At 48.2% G+C, this 19,381-nt stretch overlaps 1 protein-coding gene across 1 annotated transcript in view; it reads left to right on the top strand.

Annotated features, from left to right (window-relative positions):
- LOC119432807 (vitellogenin-2) overlaps positions 1-19,381 on the top strand; it is a 48,045-nt gene that overhangs the window by 26,535 nt on the left and 2,129 nt on the right. The window contains exons 16-24 of the mRNA XM_049659430.1: positions 1,697-1,916; positions 3,667-3,970; positions 8,202-8,408; positions 8,514-8,774; positions 11,310-11,447; positions 12,236-12,478; positions 14,371-14,671; positions 15,805-15,962; positions 16,897-17,136. Coding sequence (XP_049515387.1) covers positions 1,697-1,916; positions 3,667-3,970; positions 8,202-8,408; positions 8,514-8,774; positions 11,310-11,447; positions 12,236-12,478; positions 14,371-14,671; positions 15,805-15,962; positions 16,897-17,136 — 2,072 coding nt within the window. The remainder of the gene's footprint in view (positions 1-1,696; positions 1,917-3,666; positions 3,971-8,201; positions 8,409-8,513; positions 8,775-11,309; positions 11,448-12,235; positions 12,479-14,370; positions 14,672-15,804; positions 15,963-16,896; positions 17,137-19,381) is intronic.

Below are 19,381 nucleotides of genomic sequence, written 5' to 3'. Positions count from 1 at the left end.
ATACACTGGTACCACATATTCTTTTATCAGAGAGATTTCGTTTAAATGCGAACAAAACACGTCATGGCACTCAACTTTAAGATGGCCGGTTCCTAATTTACTAAACATTTATTCTTCCTTAACTTTAATATGGCTGACTGGTTCCTAATTTACTTGACACTTATTCTTCCTTAATTGACTTCATATACATAACAAGCTTCATCGCTGTTTATGTTCATGAGAGAATCAAAATTGCATTTTTTTTTTAGATTGTTTGCAATTCATGTCTGTTCTTGTGTGCTCACTGTTTTCTACATACGACACCGTTCACTACTATGTAGGAACAGCTGTTTAAAACTGTCACCTAAACGTAAAGATTGAAGATGTTTCGGTGGTTTTTCCGCCCAAGTTTATCTTATATGTGGGGTAGAGTAAGTCTGAAGGGGACATCCGGGCTCACGCGTTCGTTGTGTTTCTATGTGCCTTATGTTCATTCAGTTTTTACAGTAGAAGCTCACTTGTAGTCAGCGCATATGTCATGTCTACCTCCTTTCAATTGTTTCTCGCTTTTTAGTGTGTCGCAGAAAAGGGCCCCGTGTCGCAGAAAATCCGGTGTCGGCGTCGTTGTCCGTGAGCGAACATTTCCGTGTATACTTAGGTATATGTATATGCCCCGCCTTGCTATATGACATGCCATATACGCGAGTTATATTTCCACACCATTATATTGATACATGCATACTGCGTGTTTCTTGTGGGCGATGCGCGGAGATGCCCCGACGAAGAAGACGAACTGTTCCTTGCTCTGGAGCTGTCGGGTGAACTGGTCAGCGCTGCAGTTGCCTTTTGTAAACATATATTGTAAATAGTCTCCAGTGCTTAACCCTTCATCCGCGTAACATTTTGGGGGAGAGCGCCGTTCCCCGTCCTCACCAATTATTTTGCTCATACCTCATCTTACATTCTTTGCTCGGAATTTTGATAATGACAGACCACAAACAAATGTCACGAAAGAAAACACCGACAGCGAATGCATTTTATGCCAAGTTTTCTCAGACTGTAATATTAAAAGTGCGAAAGAATAACAGACACCTTAAAATGACGTAATTTTTTGGCGCGGCTATGCATTACCTCCGGGATCGGCCCAGGCAAGAGGCCGCGTTTCTACCAGAAAGCTCGCCTTCGTGCATAGCGTTCGCCGCATGCGGTTCCCGGCGAACATTACGATTACATAAGCTGCAGGTGCCGGGAAGCGTGAGAAGCAGTAAGGGATCTTTGAATGATATCGCTTAAAGGCTCAGCCTAAGCGTCCTCCAAGCTTTTAAGATGAATCAGTATCAACTCATTCTGTTTGCTACTATTAGGTAGTTTATTAGTTGCACGTTAAATCGTGCTGTTTGGTGCTTTAGTGTATGTAAAATACTGTGTAGTATTTGAGAGGGCCACGTTTTGGTTGCATTTTCGGTAGATGTAGGCTTTGCTCTTCTGCCACGGTGCTAGGAGATTCAGGCCTATTTCCTTGCGTTTAGCTCTAGTGCCGTGGAATTCCTTAAATCCGAGCGTTGCCGGAACAAAATAAATATTAAAAATTCCACTTCTGGCATGGGTCTATGTTATCACCGGCTTACGTCGCGAACTGTCTGCAATAGAACCAAAATCAAGCTTTCAACAGAATGAATGAGCTGCTCACGCGTGGAACGCGCATGTCCCATCGCAGTGACACCAGACAAAGCAGCCAAGAAGTCCGCGGGCAGCGGGAGCCGCAAGTTTTTCTCCTTGACCCAAGACTGGACGTTCTTGACGCCCACTGAGCTGGGCGTTCCACTGTTTTTCGACCACAAACAGATGGACTTCATCTACGCCAATCGCCAGGGCCTCGATGGCATCAGGCATGGAGACAACGGGGAGATGAACTTCGACATTAAGGGACACTACCTGTGAGCTGCCCACATTTTTTTCTCGATTTGACCCAGTTCTGAGTAGTGTAGCTGCTTTATTTGATCGTCACAGTACGTTGTGAGGGGAAGAGACAGAGGCTGTTCAATGTTTGCTCGGGAAGTTCTTCGCACCTTTTGTGAACAGTTACAGGAGCAGAAAGGCAAATCATGCACCAGGAACATTGCCGGCGTGGCAAATAATTAAATGGTCCACACTGGACGCATCTGCAAATATAAATAATCTTACAATAAATGGTGCTATTGAGTTCCACGATGAAGGAAAAATGATCATCCACCTCAGTAGCCTGTATGAGTTTCTCAAAACGAAAGCTTCGATGGGATTTGAAAAGTTCATCCTGGCGCGGAGATTGAACCCGAAACCAAACGCCTATCTGAGGCGGCAACTCTACCAGTTGAGATAACCAGGAGTCTAGCAGACCGCAGCGGGGATCCAAAATAATCGACAGCTAGAAGTGCAGAAGTATATCGGGCAGGCAATTCAATCTTAGCGGAAATCTGCAAAGTGGGAGCGATTTAATAAAAAAGTAAAGTTCTCACACACACGTAAGTAGCAAGAAGCAGCAAAAGACACTCCTAGGGATTCCTAATAGAGAAATTGCACAGTGAAAGAAAAAATCGTCCTGATCTAACCATTTATAATAAATCAACGTGCTACTGTCGTGCAGATGACCATTTTTCCCATTATTGAAATTCCCTCCACTTTAATAACGATTTCTTTAGAAATGATTTGCTGAGTTTTACGCTTTTCCTGGAATTGCTGCAGGATGTAGAGCAGCTAGCTTACACGACAAACACTATTGCGTAAGGCTGCTATATTTAAGCAATAAGCATCTATCCCTATTCTGGTGTAATCATTTATCTTTCTCAAGTAGATCACTTCAAAGCATTTGAGAAGTCACAGAGACACCTACAATGAGAAATATTACCATGCACTTCTCTGTAAATTGTTTCACATAGCAACCCGCAGTTAAAAAGGACGGAAGCTGACAGAACCCTCGAATTCTACTTCGGTTACTCACGTTTGTGAAACCCTCTGTACTGAAAGAAGCAGATTGTAGACGGTAATAGAAAACGAAAAAAAAAACATAGAACGTTTGCCAAAGTCAAAGAGAGCTAAACATTCTAGTGTACTACGGTTGTATACTCATTCAAAAGCACCAGCACCCTAAACAATCCATAAGCAGCCAAAAATTCATAAATATCCGCACAATTCACAAATGATCTGAACAGTTTTCTTCCTTCGCACCCCTATACCCAATTCGCCCTAATGCCGAAGTTACTAATAAAAAAAACACAAAGCCCGTAAATCGCTGCCAGGTATACCTTCCAGTTCAAAGCTCTGTTGTTGAAATTGGCTCAGTACTATTCGTGTCGCTTCAACGACGCAGGCCGTGACACACGCAGCTTCCACTGCCTCAGAGACCCTGCACACAAAATGACTATCGTTGAATTGAATTATGTGGTTGTACGCGCCCAAATTACGATTTGATTATGAGGCATGCCGTAGCGGGGGACTCCGGAATAATTGGGACCACCAGGGACTTCGTACCATGCTTCCAATGCACGGTACACGGGCGTTCTTGCATTTCGCCCCCATCGAAATGCAGCCGCCGCAGCCGGGATTTGATCCCGCGACCTCGTGCTTAGCAGCACGATACCGTGACCGCTAGACCACCGTGGCGGGCGAAGGACTATCGCGTTAAGCTCATTTCTTCAATCACGGATCCAGGTACGAGACCCGGTCGTACCAGTCGTTTGGCCTGGCCCTGTCCTTCGTCAATGCAACCGTCGGTGCCTCTTACCACGCCAGAACCGTGATATCGTGGCCTCTTGACCTGAAGGTCAACCTGAATGCGGCGGAAGGCAAGCTGAGCCTGCACCGCCCGCTGCACTTACCGTGGAACGTGGCCAAACACTACTTCCATCCCTTCACATACGTGATGCCTTTCGAAACGAGAACTGGGATCGATGTCACTGCAAACAATTTGCTGAACCTGCAGAAGCCCCTGTACCAATCCGAAGAACTGACTAAGGTGAGAGAATGTTCGACTTTGCACAACTTCCTGTGTCAATGATTGGAAAGCTACAGGAAGTGGTATCAAAAGAGGTGTATCCACCTCTCTCTATGCCTAGCACGCGCCAGAAAAAAAACGTTGTGGCGCCAACTACAAACTCGCACTTTTCTTGCCCCGCACACTTTGCACTTATTCTTTCCCGCCACATACCCGACACCCAATTGCCGCTTCTGGCCTGTCCAGACAGCAGATCTCTCCCACATCATGTAGCAATGGCCCATCAAATCTCCCCTCCCGCGCCCTCAAACAATTAATTTGTAGCGAAGAGCTGAGGGAGATTGCCCTGCGTAGCTCCGATCCCACCTTACAGGACCGAGTCCTTATGTGGGCTCAGCAGGTAGCGGAGGCCTAGCACGACTGGTAGACGGACGTCTAGCCACAGAAGGTGGGGACAGACACCTGCTGGGACTAGAGCACATGCATCTACCGCTCTCCAACCCGGCCCCCGCCCTTTCTTAAAGAGGGAAATAAGCATTTATTCATTCATTCATAGAGGGGGTGGAGCTTCCGCACGCGTGTTACTGCGCCAAGTAGTACGGCAGGTATTAACAGCGCCTCCGACTTCCTGGAAGTGGTACCGAATCAGCGTAGCGTTCACCCCATTCGGCGGTTTCGCATATGTCTAAACGCAGACGAGGAATGCAGAAAAACAAGTCAGATTTAAAACTCAGTAGTGTATTACAGCGAAGCTATTTATGACAAGGGTACCATGCATTTTTCGTGTCCGTCGACGAATCTGCGTGTGCAAAAACTCAGCTCCCGAATATGATGCAACATCGCTTCATTTTACGCAAAAGCTTATACTTTTCATCACTTGTATATGCATTTTTATTAGATTTGTTATCAATACGTACCATCTTTGAGATCAGTATACCCTCAGGTAGATTTATATATAAGGGTTTCTCAAAGATTTGCCGCTGTGCGACCCGCGTCGGCGATGTGTACGCTCGCACTGCCCTTTCTTTTTCGTCATTCCAAGCGCTTGCTGCCTAGTTTCCTTCTGCTCTCCAGAGGTGGCAGTCCCGTCGCGCGTATCTACTTTCCGCCGGGTGGCGGTCCCATCGTGCGTGCCTAGTTTCCTACGGCTCCTCGAGGTGGTGGTAGCCTTCCACGCGAATGTGTATAAAACCAGAAAGTTAGGTTGCCGTTCTCAATTTTGAATTTCACTTCTGTCGTCGTAATGCCGAGGCCGCGTACAGTCCCGCCTCCCGAAGAGCAACGGTGGGAACGGCAACGAAAACGTCACCGGCGGTGCCGGGCGGTCAAGAAAAAGTTGTCGCAGTTTCACCTGAAAGCCGAAGCATCAATTGCGATAGCAAATTTGAAGAGAGCTATATGGAGCAATGATAGCAGCTTTATCAGCTGTAAAAACTTGGACATGCAGCAGCACCGGCAACACGCAGAACTGTTGTCCACGCCGTCGGCGTTTTGCCCGCGTTCGCTCAAAATGCGTGCGGCGTTGGTGACTGTTGCCGGAGCCTCTGATATACATAGACACTTGGTGCCGCAGCTAAACGTCGCCTTACTTCCCTCCCCCTCCCCCACGGCCTTTCGCGCGTCTGAAGAAGGTACGTTTACTCTACATATATGGTGATTGTAGAGGAGAAAGAGACGCCTACTTCTGCAGCCCTTAAGGGAGCACAGCGCAGACAAGCGTTTGTTCTCCGCCGTGCGTTCACTCCCCGTGAAAGCGCGCGTCCCTCGCGCCCTTTCACTCGCACATACAGCGTTCGGCGCGCGGCGACGATTTCATCTCCATTGACGTCATACGGAACCTCACGGCGACGGCGACGGCGACGCCGACGGCAGAAATCTGCTTTTGAGTGTCCATATAATTGCTATCGCAATAAAATGTGTGTGCGCGTTCGTGCGCCGCCGATCAAAAAAATGTGTGTCTTTTCGTGTGCCGCCCATCAAAAAAAATGTCACAGTTTCGCCCTAAGGGCGAAGCAATGAATGCGATAGCAACACAGCAATGTCATACGAAGTAAGGTGAGCGGCTTTGGTAGCAACAACACGCAGAACTGTTGTCGACGCCATCGGCGTTTTGCCCGCGTTAGCTCAAAATGCGTGCGGCGTTGGTGACTGTTGCTGGAGCCTCTGATATAAATAGGCACTTGGTGCCGCAGCTAAACGTCGCCTCCCTTCCCTCCCCCTCCCCCACGGCCTCTCGCGCGTCCGAAAGATAAAACTGTCTGCGTGTGTGTCTTTCTTCGCGATGACCGCCATCACCGCACAAGAGAAGTAAAATTTGCTCATACCTTTCATCTACATTCGGTGTAACCGCTATGTCATGTGCTAAATTGCACCGCTGGTAATCCACCTTGAAATGAGTGTAGTGGCGCGCGATTTATTTTTCTTATTTTGCTGTCGTAAAAAAAGTGTTCCTTTAATTCATGTTCCCCAGTTTAAAATAACGTGGATGAAAATGTGGGAGTATTTTTAGGAGTGCTTTTACCTGCGCGTGCATTGCCCCCATGGATATTGTTTATTGACACAGAAAGTTGTCCGTGAGTACAGCACGATATGCATAAACCCAAATATAAGAACAGCTGCCGCTCTTAAAGGCCTAGCGAAAATGCTAATACTCGTGTATATTATTGTGTACGTTCATTGCATTCTATGTATTTTAGTGTGCGGCAGTTGCGACTGTAAAAAACATTTACTCATATGATGTTACTTTAAATGTGTGCCCTCAGATTGTCTTCTCTCCCTCTACATGCCATTCGTGATTAAACTACGATAATTTATGTAGGCATGAGTTAAGGTAAAAACTTTAGGCACCACTGTACGTTTCCAATCACCAGTATTTAAGTTAAGCTTATGGACAATGCTAAGTTCCTGATGTGGAGTACAGAAGCTATTGTTACGTAATATTTGTTCTGTAGTTGGTCCCTGTTTTCTGCGATGCTCTTTCCTGTCCGATTCGCTCCTTAACCGTTTCTTTTTTTTTTTTTTTTGCTACGTCTTCAATTCAAGTATTATACAACTATACCAAAAAGTAGTAATGCTAACATCAAAGAAGGTGCTCCAGCTATCGCCGGTCCGTAGTGTCCCCTTCAGCCCAACATCGAAGTATAAAAGCAGGACGGTGCTTACAGACTTTAAAAAAGAACTCAGAAGTAGATAAGAAACTGGGCAACAGACTTGGACAAGCGGCTGTAGCCTTAACAGATGTTTACAGTGCTGCAAGTGCTACTGTGCTGTGTGGTGACAGTATGCGGTGACAGTGAGCGACTGTGATTGCGTGTCTGTGCTCCTTTATTTCTCTATTTCTACTTTCCTGTCTGTTTACCTCCCCCTCCCCTTTCTTCCCAACATAGTGTAGCAAACCGGATCTTCTCATCTGGTTAGCCTCCCTGTCTTTCCCCTTTCTTCTCTTTCTCTCTTCTATTACCAGGAGTTAACACGTGTCGCGAAGTTAATCTGATTTAATAGCTTCATCTATTGATATAAGCCGTTAAACTGCAGCGCTTTATTGGTCTTCAATAGAACTCATCGGCCTTATTCACTCTTTCTCTGCTTAGAGTTGTCGATTAGTTCCCCTCTCCCTGTGATCTGCAAGCCTCTTGGTTAGGTCAAATCGTAAAGCGACCGCCCTGACAAGGCGTTAGCCCTGGGTTCGATCCCCACAGCAGGACAACTTTTTCTTCAACTGGGAAACTTTGTTTCTGAAAATCTCACATGAGTTTCCCGTATAGATTCATGCTCTTCCTGGTATGAAAGTGTACTCATTCCTTCTGGGCATGTCCGACACACCAATCTGTGACTCGTGCCACTGAGAGGAGAGGGTGGAACACGTGTTTTTGTAATCTTTATGAAATCGAACGCGACATTCCCCGGAGTGTGCTTAACTGATCAGACAGAAGACCGTTTTCAGAGACAAAGATTCTTGGACCGTGGCCCCACGCGTCGCAGGCTTACAAAGCGACGCGGGCATTGTTACATTTCATGAAGTCGACTGGCCTCAGTGACCGATTGTGAAATGTTGGACAACCGCATGTGTTCATCCTGAAAGTACTTTCTTCCCTCTCTCTCCTTTCTTTTCATCCCTTTAAACCACTTCCCCGTGTAGGGTAGCAAACCGGACGTGCGTCTGATTAACCTCCCTGCCTTTCCTTTCTGCTTTCTCCTCCTCCTCCGGGACGATAATTTTTGCTGCCTTTAATGATCTTTCTACGTCGTGCAGTTCGATCACAAGTATTTCGACGAAGCCTTCGGCGTCGGTCTGGCCGTCAAAGGCCACTTACTGAGCAAGGGCCTGCAACAGGGTCTGCGCGACTTCAGCAGTATGACGTGGCGCGAGCAGCTCTACTACGTCACGATCAACCCCAACTGGCATCCTCGTGACGTCAAGATATTCCTCGCGCCCGCTGCTGAAGACCCGACCAAAGAGGTACGTTTACGTTCAGAGTTTTCTGCTGGACAAACTTCCCACCTCTCAAATTAAATGGACCATGAAAACTGACTAAAGACAAACATCTTTCTTTCACGCAGGTAGAACGTAAATATTACATACAAATTCTTCGACTCCGGCGCAGTACGCAACAGCCACTTCAACCCTCACGACCAAATAGGCAATGACCCTGAATTGCCGGCTACACACGTGGTGAATGTTGATGTTGCCTTCAAAGGCGAAGCCAAGGAACGCAAAGCAACTGCCGCGCTGAGGTATTCCTTCGACCACGACTTGTTCAACCAGAAGCTGCAGCTCTTCTACGAACGCACTCCGTTCAACAAAGCGGAAAAAGAAGGGATGAAGGTCAGCATAAACTTGCATCCGTATTCTGGTTTCGCTATAACACTGTATAATTCTGTAGCGAATTCTATATTCGTTATAAATGGTCGGCGCCACAAGAGACTAGTATCTGAGGTGGACAAACGACGGTGTGAAAAATTCGTTCAGTAGTGATTCGCAGCGTATTGCCGCGGTTTCTGTTCATATTGCTACACGCGTGTGGTATTTGATTGTTCGAACGAAGCGCGCGGGCGCCATCACTCGATAAAAGAGGAAGAAGGACGAGCTGGGCTCGCGCGGTGAATCTAAACTGTCAGCGCTGCAACCGCTGTTGAAAATATGACCTGTAAATAGTTGCTCGTCTTACTGACTCGTCCTTCGCGTAACATTGTGGTGGAGCAGGAACGTTCCCCGTCCTCGCCACGGAGCTCCGAAGTGGCCGCACATTGAAGTACGCCGACTCACTGAGAATCTTTTGTATATGAAAATTGTTTTTAATTCGCGCGTACGATTTTGTTGAAGCATTAACAAATGAAATAAGAATTATTATTGGACGCTACACCTTTATTTCAAGATACCTTACCGCGCTGAATTAGCCGGAAATGATAGTTTTAGGTAATCAAGATAGAGAAGAGCGTATAATTACGCACCTAGCCGCATCTCTCTTTATTAAAATATCACGCCCCTGCACCCAGCAAGATATTCTAACTTCGGTCTACTTTACTTCACTTTTCGGGAAGAATTTTGGTAAAGAAGCAAACGTAGCAGGGCACATCAACGCAAGGCTATAGGTGAAGGATCAGAGCGCAAGGTCGTATAAATGATGGACAGCACGTGAGAATGGATACCTGAATATATTGATGCAAAAGCGTCAAACGGCCCATTGAGCGAAAAAAAAACACCGCATATCCACGAAGTGAATGATGATGAGTGGGCGAAGCACAGGGGGATCATTCGGTTAACCGTGAATCCCCCCGACGCCGGCAAGCGGACCCAGAAGCGGCCAGAGCGCGGCAAGCGGCGGCAAAACGCCGGAAGCATTCTCTATACCTGAGGTTGGTGGCGCCGATGCTCGGTTCAAGCGCGAGTTTCGCGAGCCCTCAGCTCCGAGTCCGATTGCCGGCGTTGCCGTACTGCTGCATCTTTGCGAGCCCTCAGCTCCGGGTCCGCATGCCGTCGTTGCTGTGCTGCTGCAGCTTCGCGAGCCCTCAGCTCCGGGTCCGCTTGATGGCGTTGCCGTTTTGCTGCAGCTGCCCGCGCCCTAGACTCCGGGTCCGCTTGTTGTCTGCGTCGCCCTGCTGCAGCAGCTTTGTCAGCCGTCGACTCCACTTGCAGTTGAGCCGCCACTATCGCCTTTTCATCCATAGCGGGCGCGCCGTTATCAGAAGCGACCGTTATCGTCCATGGCTGAAAAGAGAAAGAGAGCGCGCGTCGGGAACGAACGCCCGTGTGCACCGCAGCGCCCCTAGCAGATTCCATGCAAACCAGAGCTACGGACGACGACAACGAGGAGGGGGGGGGGGACAAGGCTCGGCCCTAAGGTGCTTCGCCCCTAAAAGCCGCCGGCGTCTGTAGCAGCCTATCTTCCCATTGGCAGCGACAGAACGTCACGAGCGCGCCTCGCGCGCTGGTGACACTGGCTTGCGCTTCCTAGCTCGGACCCCGACGGAGGAGAGCGGTTGAAAGGGGACACGCGCTGGCGCGGTATTGCGCAATGGGAGGGGCATCACCGCGACGCCACGCCACCCTCGCTCCGTGTTATCCTCGCGTTCCTTGCCCACGCAAGCTCTCGCCTGCAATCTAACTGCGCCTCGGTAAAGCCAAATCAAAACGCGCCAAGCGTCGCAGCGCGCTCGCTTCCCCGCGAGGAGTTCGTAACTGGAGGGACCGTTTAGCGGCGTTTAATTGAGCATTAACGCGATCGCATTCACAACTCATAAAAAGTGCTTAGGTGTGCTCGGAGTGTTTTTTTTTTCAAATATTGGGGCTTCGTATTAGAAAAGAAACATGCAGCCTATGGTAGCACTTACGTGGCTGCTTTGAGACGTGTGGCAGCGCATAGCCTGACAGAGATCAATTTCTTGACCGTTGAAAAATTATACGCATACGGTATTGTTCTCGGGAAACGTAAGTCCCTAGCTCAGTGGAGTTCTCGAAGCCATTCTGTAACATACAGTTGTTGGTCATTTTCACGGCACTTCCGCTAGGTTGATCGGTTTCCATCTACAATTACCACGGTCCATTATTTTCAACAGCAGATAAGTACTATTATAGTGTCAAGCGGTACGTCGGGCTTCCGCAGTTTTGAAAACAGTGTCAGTCCGTAGACATACTTGTGTCTTTATCTACACAACAACCGAGTCTAAATAAGTTCCGTACCTCCGAATCACGTTTAATATTGCCTATATAATGTGATTGATGGCAGGGATAATAGCTATTTCTTATTGGTATCGAGGGTGGCAAAATGGTTCTGTGCTTGCTGAAACTGATGTCGCGAAGAGACGATACTAGACGCAGTTGCGTATTTTATAGACCCAAATTCCACCTTACACTGCGCAGGTCTGTGTCGACGTTTCAGCGGAGTTTCCCAAGCCGGACAGGTCCAGGTATCACAACCTGCCGACATTCTACCTGGGTCAGCAAGTCAACGCCAGTCTCGACCTCCATTATGGAAGCAGTTGCGAAGGGCAGTCACGGGTAAGCAAAACTAATTACGTTAACTAATTACTAGCAACTAACTACCTTATACACATGGTAGCTAGGTTCTGGTGACCGCTCCTGGTAGCCTTCGCGTTGCAGCAGCTTAGTCTTACTCTACAGGTTTAGCACTGTACAATGTCTATACTTACAAATATACCGTTTTTCGAGGCTGATTGCACAGTCTTATCAGGACAGCGCTTACCAGAAAATGTCCGCTTGAAGCACACGTTCGAACTGTTGATAACATGAAAATGTGACTATAACGAATGCCATTCTTGAGACCACATTGCGTATTCCACATCGGTAGCCACAATTCGTAAGTCAAGCTGACTCGAACGACCGTCCGAGTTGCATCGTTCGAAACGTTAGCGTGGATGGTTTTACAATTTAAGGGTTGCCACTGACTGCCAGGCGGCCAACAAGCTCCCGGGATTCAAACGATCGTTCTGTTGCCTGATGACTACCGTTACGCCGCACTGGTGTGACAAGACAGTACCGTTGTTTCTCCCGTTCACGTCTGCTTTAGTAGTCTGCTCAGACTCCCCAATGCAAAGCATTACTGTCGCTATCAATGATCTTTCACTTGCCTAATCCGCATGAAAATGCATGTTTAATTTCGCCGGTCAGCTTTGTACTGCCATCTAAAATACGCGGATCGAAAACCTGCATCATTTCTGGACACAATCTCTCGAAGCAGTGACGAACTGACTCGAACTGACTCGAAGCAGCCCAAAACCTCTTTCTCACCACGTGACGCCCTTCGCATTTTTTGCCTGCCACAACAGATCACCATCAAGGGGAAGTTTACGCATACGGACGATGACGAAAGGCAGCTGACTGCAGCAGCGCAAGGCAAACCACTCGGCAGAGGACACCTCAGCAACAGCTTCTTGCAGAATTTAGCCCGGAAATGCAAAGATAGCAGACAAAACGGCACCGAATTCCGTGTCCATTGCCTTAAGCTGCTTCGCCACTCCAGTCGCTTCGGAAAGTTCACGGCCGACGTAGAGTACGCTAACTACAAGCCGGTAAGTAGGAACCTTGATTAGCTTACTGCACGAAGTCCCAAGCCAAGAAGGAATCGTATATCTAGCCCTCGATGAGGCACGGCATTTACGACCTCCCAGCTAACGCCAAGAGCCGTACGTAAGCTCTAACTATGAACTAGTTGTGAGCAAGACAGACGGAAAGACCGCGGAAAAAAAAGGCAGAAGTTTACAGGAAAGACGCTACACTTACAGTCGACCTTTTCCCATGAGAAATCGACACTTACAAAACGAGCGCCTTCGCTGTAGCATAAACCATGTGACACTCCAACCCCGCGGCAACAGACAAAACGAAGACACCCGTAAGAATTACTGTCGAGGAAATCCCACCCCTTCTTTGTCAATAACAGTTATGGTGAACTCGCACGAGTTTCTTCTGTTCTAGCTTTACCTACAATATTGACATCATTGTAGAGCGGAGTGAATTCGTACTGCCTGCAGTGCAGTGACCTCCCATGTCAGTAGCAGTACACTTTCTTTGATTTTTCAGCCTAAAGCTTGTTGGCTGCATGTTTATAGTCATGTACTGACTCGACCAAGGTGCAGCGCTTATGAGGCCTAACCAAACATTTTCTTCCCGCCCGACTGTTCCCTACGTCGTAGAGTCTCATAATGAAAATATTAGCGGAAGCTGTGGCATTACAATCCTTCAGCCGCAGTCGGAAATATAGCTGTTACGCCGACGTTTCCTACGAATCGGCATAGATTCGTCGACAAAGCACACTGCGACTTCCGTTATTAATCTTTACTGCTCAACTGTGTTGCGTGCTAGCTTCACAATGCTAGAGCCCAGTGATGCGTGTTAGATTCCCAATTCGCTTCATTGCGTATTTTTCGGCGTATTGGAAAGAGTCCAACTGTCATTTTTTTTAACAAGAGCCCCCCTCGTAAGCCCAGCTAGGTAAAAACAATCTCTGATGGTCTCCGGGATCGAATCCCGGCCACGGCGGCCGCCTTTCGATGGGGGCGAAACGCGAAAACACCCGTGTACTTAGATTTAGGTGCACGTTAAAGAACCCCAGGTGGTCCAAATTTCCGGAGTCCCCCACTACGGCGTGCGCCTCATAATCATATCGTGGTTTTGCCACGTAAAACCCCATAATTTAGTTTTTACTCTGACGGTCGAGTTTTCTACTTTAACGCGAAACCGTTAAGCGGCCTGTGTCGCAGAAAATACGGCGTCGGCGTGAATGCCGGCGTCCGCGGCGGAGAAAATTATCCTTAACCACACCCACCGCGCAGGCCCTCCGCGTGGCGCAAGCTGTTAGTTAACCAAAATTGAATTTCCCAGTGAAATCCGTCAGAAAAATGGTAATTTACAACTTAAGCACAACCTACAGACATGGTGGCGTCGAACTGTTATTTGAATGTACAAGAAAACATAATTCTGTTACGAGGAAACTCAAACACAATCCTATTTTGCCTGCATTTCTACCATGACAACACCTGCTCACTCGAGTAGCCTACTTGCGAAAATCTTATCCAGATGGCGCTGGCATCCTCGGCAGGTCAAATCGGGACTTTGCATGCCAAATGCGTTTTGGACACGCGCGCGCGTCGGGGCAGTAGCGAACAATTAATAAATTAATGAAAAAAAAGTCCTAGGGCCTTCACACTTTAATATAAGACCACTTATATTGCCCCTGGAAAATGTCTTCCCAGCAATGCATTTCTTTTTAAAAGTGAAGCCGACTTTAATGAGATCGGTGTAAGCTTGGTGTTTGTAAGCTGGCTTTCCCCCGTTCTGTGTTGCAGTGAATGAAGCCTACTTGTCGGATGCGAACGATACGATGCGAACGGGTCCCGATAACGCTATCGCGTTCTACTCTTAAAGGCGAAGCCTGAAGCGTCCTGCGATTTTTTTCCTCATTTAGCTATACAGGCGCTTGTTTCCGAATCAAGCACTCTACCCTGCGCTTCAGCTGCCGGAGGACCCGTTCCTGCGTGTTCTGCGCCTGAACTTCAAGGGCGAGAATGGCAAACTTCACGTGGTGTCGCAAGTTCCTAGGTGGGACCCCAAAGAGAAGCTGCGCAGTGACATCACAGTCGTCCGCGAGGATGGCCACAGCGTCGAGTACCATGGCGTGCCTTTGTTGACCCACGTGCTCACACCCAGGGTCTTTGCCGAGATGGGATACACGAACATGGAAGATTACTCTTCGCTGTACAAGCATGGTTAGTTTTTCTTGCTACATCGATGTGCGTAAACTTAATTTTAATGGCGTTATGTTTACCGTCAGCGTACAAGTTGCCAAAGAGCTCACCTTATCCACAGCAAAGATTCTATCCTGGGTCTATCTGTATTTGAGCCGTCGTGCCATCGGCCTTCTCACATCTGTCGTGCAGTGATAAGTGTTCTTCCAATCCTTGTCATCTTCACCGTGGCGTCATATTTTCTCCGTAGTTACCGTGACGTGATCATTGCCATCGTTTTTGTCGTCGCGTTAGCCTTGTCATCGTTGACTGACCAGTTCGTTTCACCGCTTTTCGATGAGAATGTGTAGCTCTAGCCATGGCAAATGAAAAGCACCACGGCTAAATGCCTCAGCCACTATTGTGAGATTAGTGGCGCCATGAGAAGCATAGCCACCAAGTGAAACGAAGTTCTCGCATGGCGCTGGCACTTGCGGTTGTCTGACCCCTTCGCGCTCAAGCAAAAAAAAAATCGGTGCATTGCGCATCGTACGCTAAAGAGCAAAATTGTTTTGGCTGTGTTAGTAAATTACCCAACCACATGACTAAAAGAGAGCCGCTTTTACTGCCAGAAGACGCTTGGTGCGCTAGAAAAGACGCGAGACCGAAAGACGAGGGGGGATGTCGCCTCGAAATCGCCGCACCTCCTCACCCTGACGTCATAAATTTTGAGGCTGCTTGCTTGGGCTTAGATAAATATTGGTAAAAATGAACTGCATCGTATTATTAAAGAGCCAGAGATTGAACTCAGGAAGGTTCAAGAACTTTCGCCGAACCAGGGCAGCCGAAATGCGAAAAGAAAACATTTTGCAATCCTAGACATCACACTGATGACCGGCCCTGGATTCCGGTGCGCCATTTGAACCTGAAAATTCGATAGTCATTTTCTCTTCTATAGTTATCAATCTATTACCGCGCAATCAACGAAGGTAGAATCTTGCAAGGGTAATTTGTCAAGCGATATTGATTAATAAGTAGGTTTCGGTCGAAGACTAACGCTGATTATACCTAGAGAAAGACCACGCAATCCGGAAGTGAAACCTGAACTGAGAAGGCGAATTGTGTTTCTAGGGTGATGATGTGGCAGTGTCCTTTATCCTTATGTCATCGTGCAGGATACTGTGACCTGCAGTCCCGAAGTGTGCGTACCTTCGATGGCACCGTGATTGAACTGCCCCAGACAGATTGCTACGAGGTGGTAACCCGCGACTGCTCACAGAACAAGCGGTTCCTCGTCTTGGCTCGGGCTGCCAACAACCCTACGCTCACCAAGGTAAACGCAGCAACTTTTCGTGGTCCATATATATGGACATAGAAATCCACATATGGACATACTCGAAATACAAGCACACCTAAGCCGTTCTCATGAGTTGTGAATGTGAAAGCATTAATGTCCAGTAGAATGCCGCTGAGCGGTTCTTGGAGCTTTTTCGCCTCGAGAAATGTACCATCTGTCCCCACGTGGGAGCAGCCCGCATCAGTCCCAGACTGATTCCTCAGGACCATAGCGGCCCGTGCTGCCCGAGCCAGCAAGCAGCAGCAGCCTGCGGTGCCAGCGCCACATGAGATGCGACGAGAGACCGAGGAAGCAGCAGCGACCACCAAAGCCTGCAGGCGCGCGCAGCAGCTAAGCAGAGTGGGGGTGAGGGAGAGAAACACCGCGCGCCGGCTTTCGAGAGGGCAGCACGCGAATGCTCCGTCGAGGCGCGCTAGTGACGTGGCGTCGCGGCGATGCTCTCTGCCCTCGCGCAACGCCCCATGGCGCGCTCAAGTTACTTTTGTGCTTCGTACATAAATCGACAGTTTGTCAAAAAAGTGAGTGGAACATTACTGCATTTTTACCGCCAGTTTCACGGCGCATATCTCGAAACCCGTGCGAATTTTAGAAGTCGTTCCAAGTGAATATGCCTTACAAGCTCAGCGGCTACAATTGGAAAGTTGCAATATGTACTGTGAAATAATTAATTAGAAGGTAATTAGTGATTTTCATTACTTATACAATTATTGAGTCGGATTTCTAGGGCGAGTGATGTCCGCCGCCTCGGGTGACCAAGTTCAATCACGACAAACGGACTGTCTGTTACAGCGATTTTTTAATTTTCTGTAGAAAAAAAACAGACACCCTTTATGGAGCATTAAGCTGCTCACCATTAATTACTTGCCGCCAACATATTCCAGTGCCAACTTATATGCATTATACCTCGCAGGCGCTGAAGGTCTTCATACACACGACCAAGGTTGAAATACTGCCTGCAACTGAAGACTCTGGCCTTGTAGTGAGCGTCGACGGTACAACGCTGAAGACAACGATCGAGAGGCCCTACCGGCACACGTACCACGACGCGGAACTCTTCAGGATCGTGAAATCTTCAAAAACGTGGTTTGCGCTGGTGTCCGAGTCGTACGGCGTCTACTTGGTCTTTAATGGAAACATGCTCTTTGTCCAGGTTTGTATACACTTGATTATGTGAAGCAACGTTTTTGAAACGCTGCATGGAAAATACAATTTCGACTTTTTTCTTTCTTTTTTGCGTGCAGTGAAAGTCCGACAGCTCGCAACTCTAGCCAAAATGCTCGAAAGCCTCAGAGCGCAATTAATTATTCGTAATATATTAATTATTCACTCCGCCTGTATTAACGAGAGGGCGTTCAGGGCCCCGTGTCACAGAAACTCGGGCGTCGGTGTCGGCGCTGGCGCGGGCGCGCCGGCGGAAATAATCATCCCGAACCACCCGGCCGCGGAGGCCCTCCGCGTGGCGCAATGTGTTAGTGAACAAAATTAAATTGCTCAAAGTAAAATCAGTCCGAAAAATCCTAAAGTACGACTTAACCACAACCTACAGACGGAATAGCATCGGATTATACTTTGAAGATACCAGAAAACATAATTCACTTGCCGGGAAGCCTGATAAGCAGCCAGGGATCTTTGAATGCTATCGCGTTCCATGGAACACTTAACTTAAATGTCCTCCATATTTTAGCTTTTCTACTGCCTGTTTCGGTTTCCTTTCCCATGATCTGACTGTGCCGTGACGTCATGACACAGGTCTGTCACATGAGACCAGGACATGGCCACACCTTGACACTCACTCCGGTTAGCTCGGTCGTCTGGTCTGCCGCTACATCGGCCTTCACAACAAGTAGCTGCACAGAAGCCGACTGAGCGAGCGGGAGCAAATGTCAAAATGTAGCAACGTCCTACTCTCACGTGATCATCTTCTGCGTAATGACATCACACGTGAGAGTGGTAGAACTGCGCGCACACATTAAGGTGTCCAGCAGGGCTCTAAACTGTCACTCAGGCCGGTGAAGTGAGGTCTTCTTCCACCTAACTCTCCAGCCACCTTGAATCTTCTGGACTCCAGACCAATATCACATTTACAAAAAAAATGGAACAGCTTTATCGTCTCTATTTCTCTCCATCAAGACTACATTGCTACCAAATAAACAACTAAATGTTAATCAAGTGCAAATATAATTAACGTATTAATTATTTCTTGGGGTAACCCGCCGTGGTTGCTTAGTGGCTATAGTGTTGGGCTTAGTGCTAAGCACGAGGTCGCGGGTTCGAATCCCGGCCAAGACGGCCTCATTTCAATGGGGGCTAAATGCAAAAACACCCGTGTACTTAGATTTAGGTTCATGTTAAAGAACCCCAGGTGGTCCAAATTATTCCGGAGTCCCCCACTACGGCGTGCCTCATAAACAGATCGTTGTTTGGGCACGTAAAACCTCATAATTTAATTTTTTAATTGGTTTGCTGAGCTAATCGCAATTGGAACTTTACGATGTCATTTATCTCTCTCAAAATCAAACTCGGCGTATGAAAAAAATGTCGCAGTTTCGCCCGAAAGGCGAAGCATCAATTGCGATAGCAAATTAGTAGAGAACTATTCGGAGTAGGGATAGTAGTTTTATCGGCTGCATAAACTTGGACACATTCGCTTACTAACTGAATGGACAAGCGTGGTGTCAGCGCGCACAAGCAAACAAACATGAAAGGGTCACACTCAATGACCGCAGACAACCACTGTCAGAACGCTGGCAGCAAGCGCAGCCGCCGCAGCGAGCGAAGGTTCGTGCGGTCTATCACTTTAACGGAAACTGAGCGGCGAATGCACAGCGCATACAGAGGTCAGAGCCGTGTGGAGATCACTTTTAAGAGGCGGTGCGGGCGACCGCCGCAGCCGGGCAACGTACAATCGCGGTTGTTGGCAGAGTAGAAGCTGCCCCCACCTCCCTCCCGCGCTGCCTTCCCGCTTTTCTTCTTTCGCGTGGGAGATTGAGTGGCCAGTTCCCCTTGGCAATCTTGCGCCCGGTTGCAAGATACGCATTTCGTGCCACAGCTCAGCGTCGCCCCGCCTCCCTCCCTCCCTCCCATACCCCCCCCCCCCGGACTTTCGCGCGACGGAAGTCACGTTTGCTTTACGCCGTGCGTTCGCTCTCTGTGATAGCGCGCGTCCCCCACGCGATTTCACTCGCGCCTGCGGCGCGCAGCGATGATTTTGTCGCCCTTGGACTTTATACGAAACCTCACGGCGACGGTGACGCCGACGACAGAAATACGCTTGAAGTGTTCATACATTTGCTATCGCAATAAAAAATACATTTGACAATTTCGGGATGAAAATAATACGACCGTTGAAAAAATACGTCACTGGTGCAAAAATTACATTCGTACACCAGCCAGGT

This window comes from Dermacentor silvarum, chromosome 11, assembly GCF_013339745.2.
Source record: "Dermacentor silvarum isolate Dsil-2018 chromosome 11, BIME_Dsil_1.4, whole genome shotgun sequence".
NCBI classification, from domain to species: Eukaryota; Metazoa; Arthropoda; class Arachnida; order Ixodida; family Ixodidae; genus Dermacentor; species Dermacentor silvarum.
Note: the sequence above shows the minus strand (reverse complement) of the source record. Positions and strands in the feature narration are given on the sequence as shown.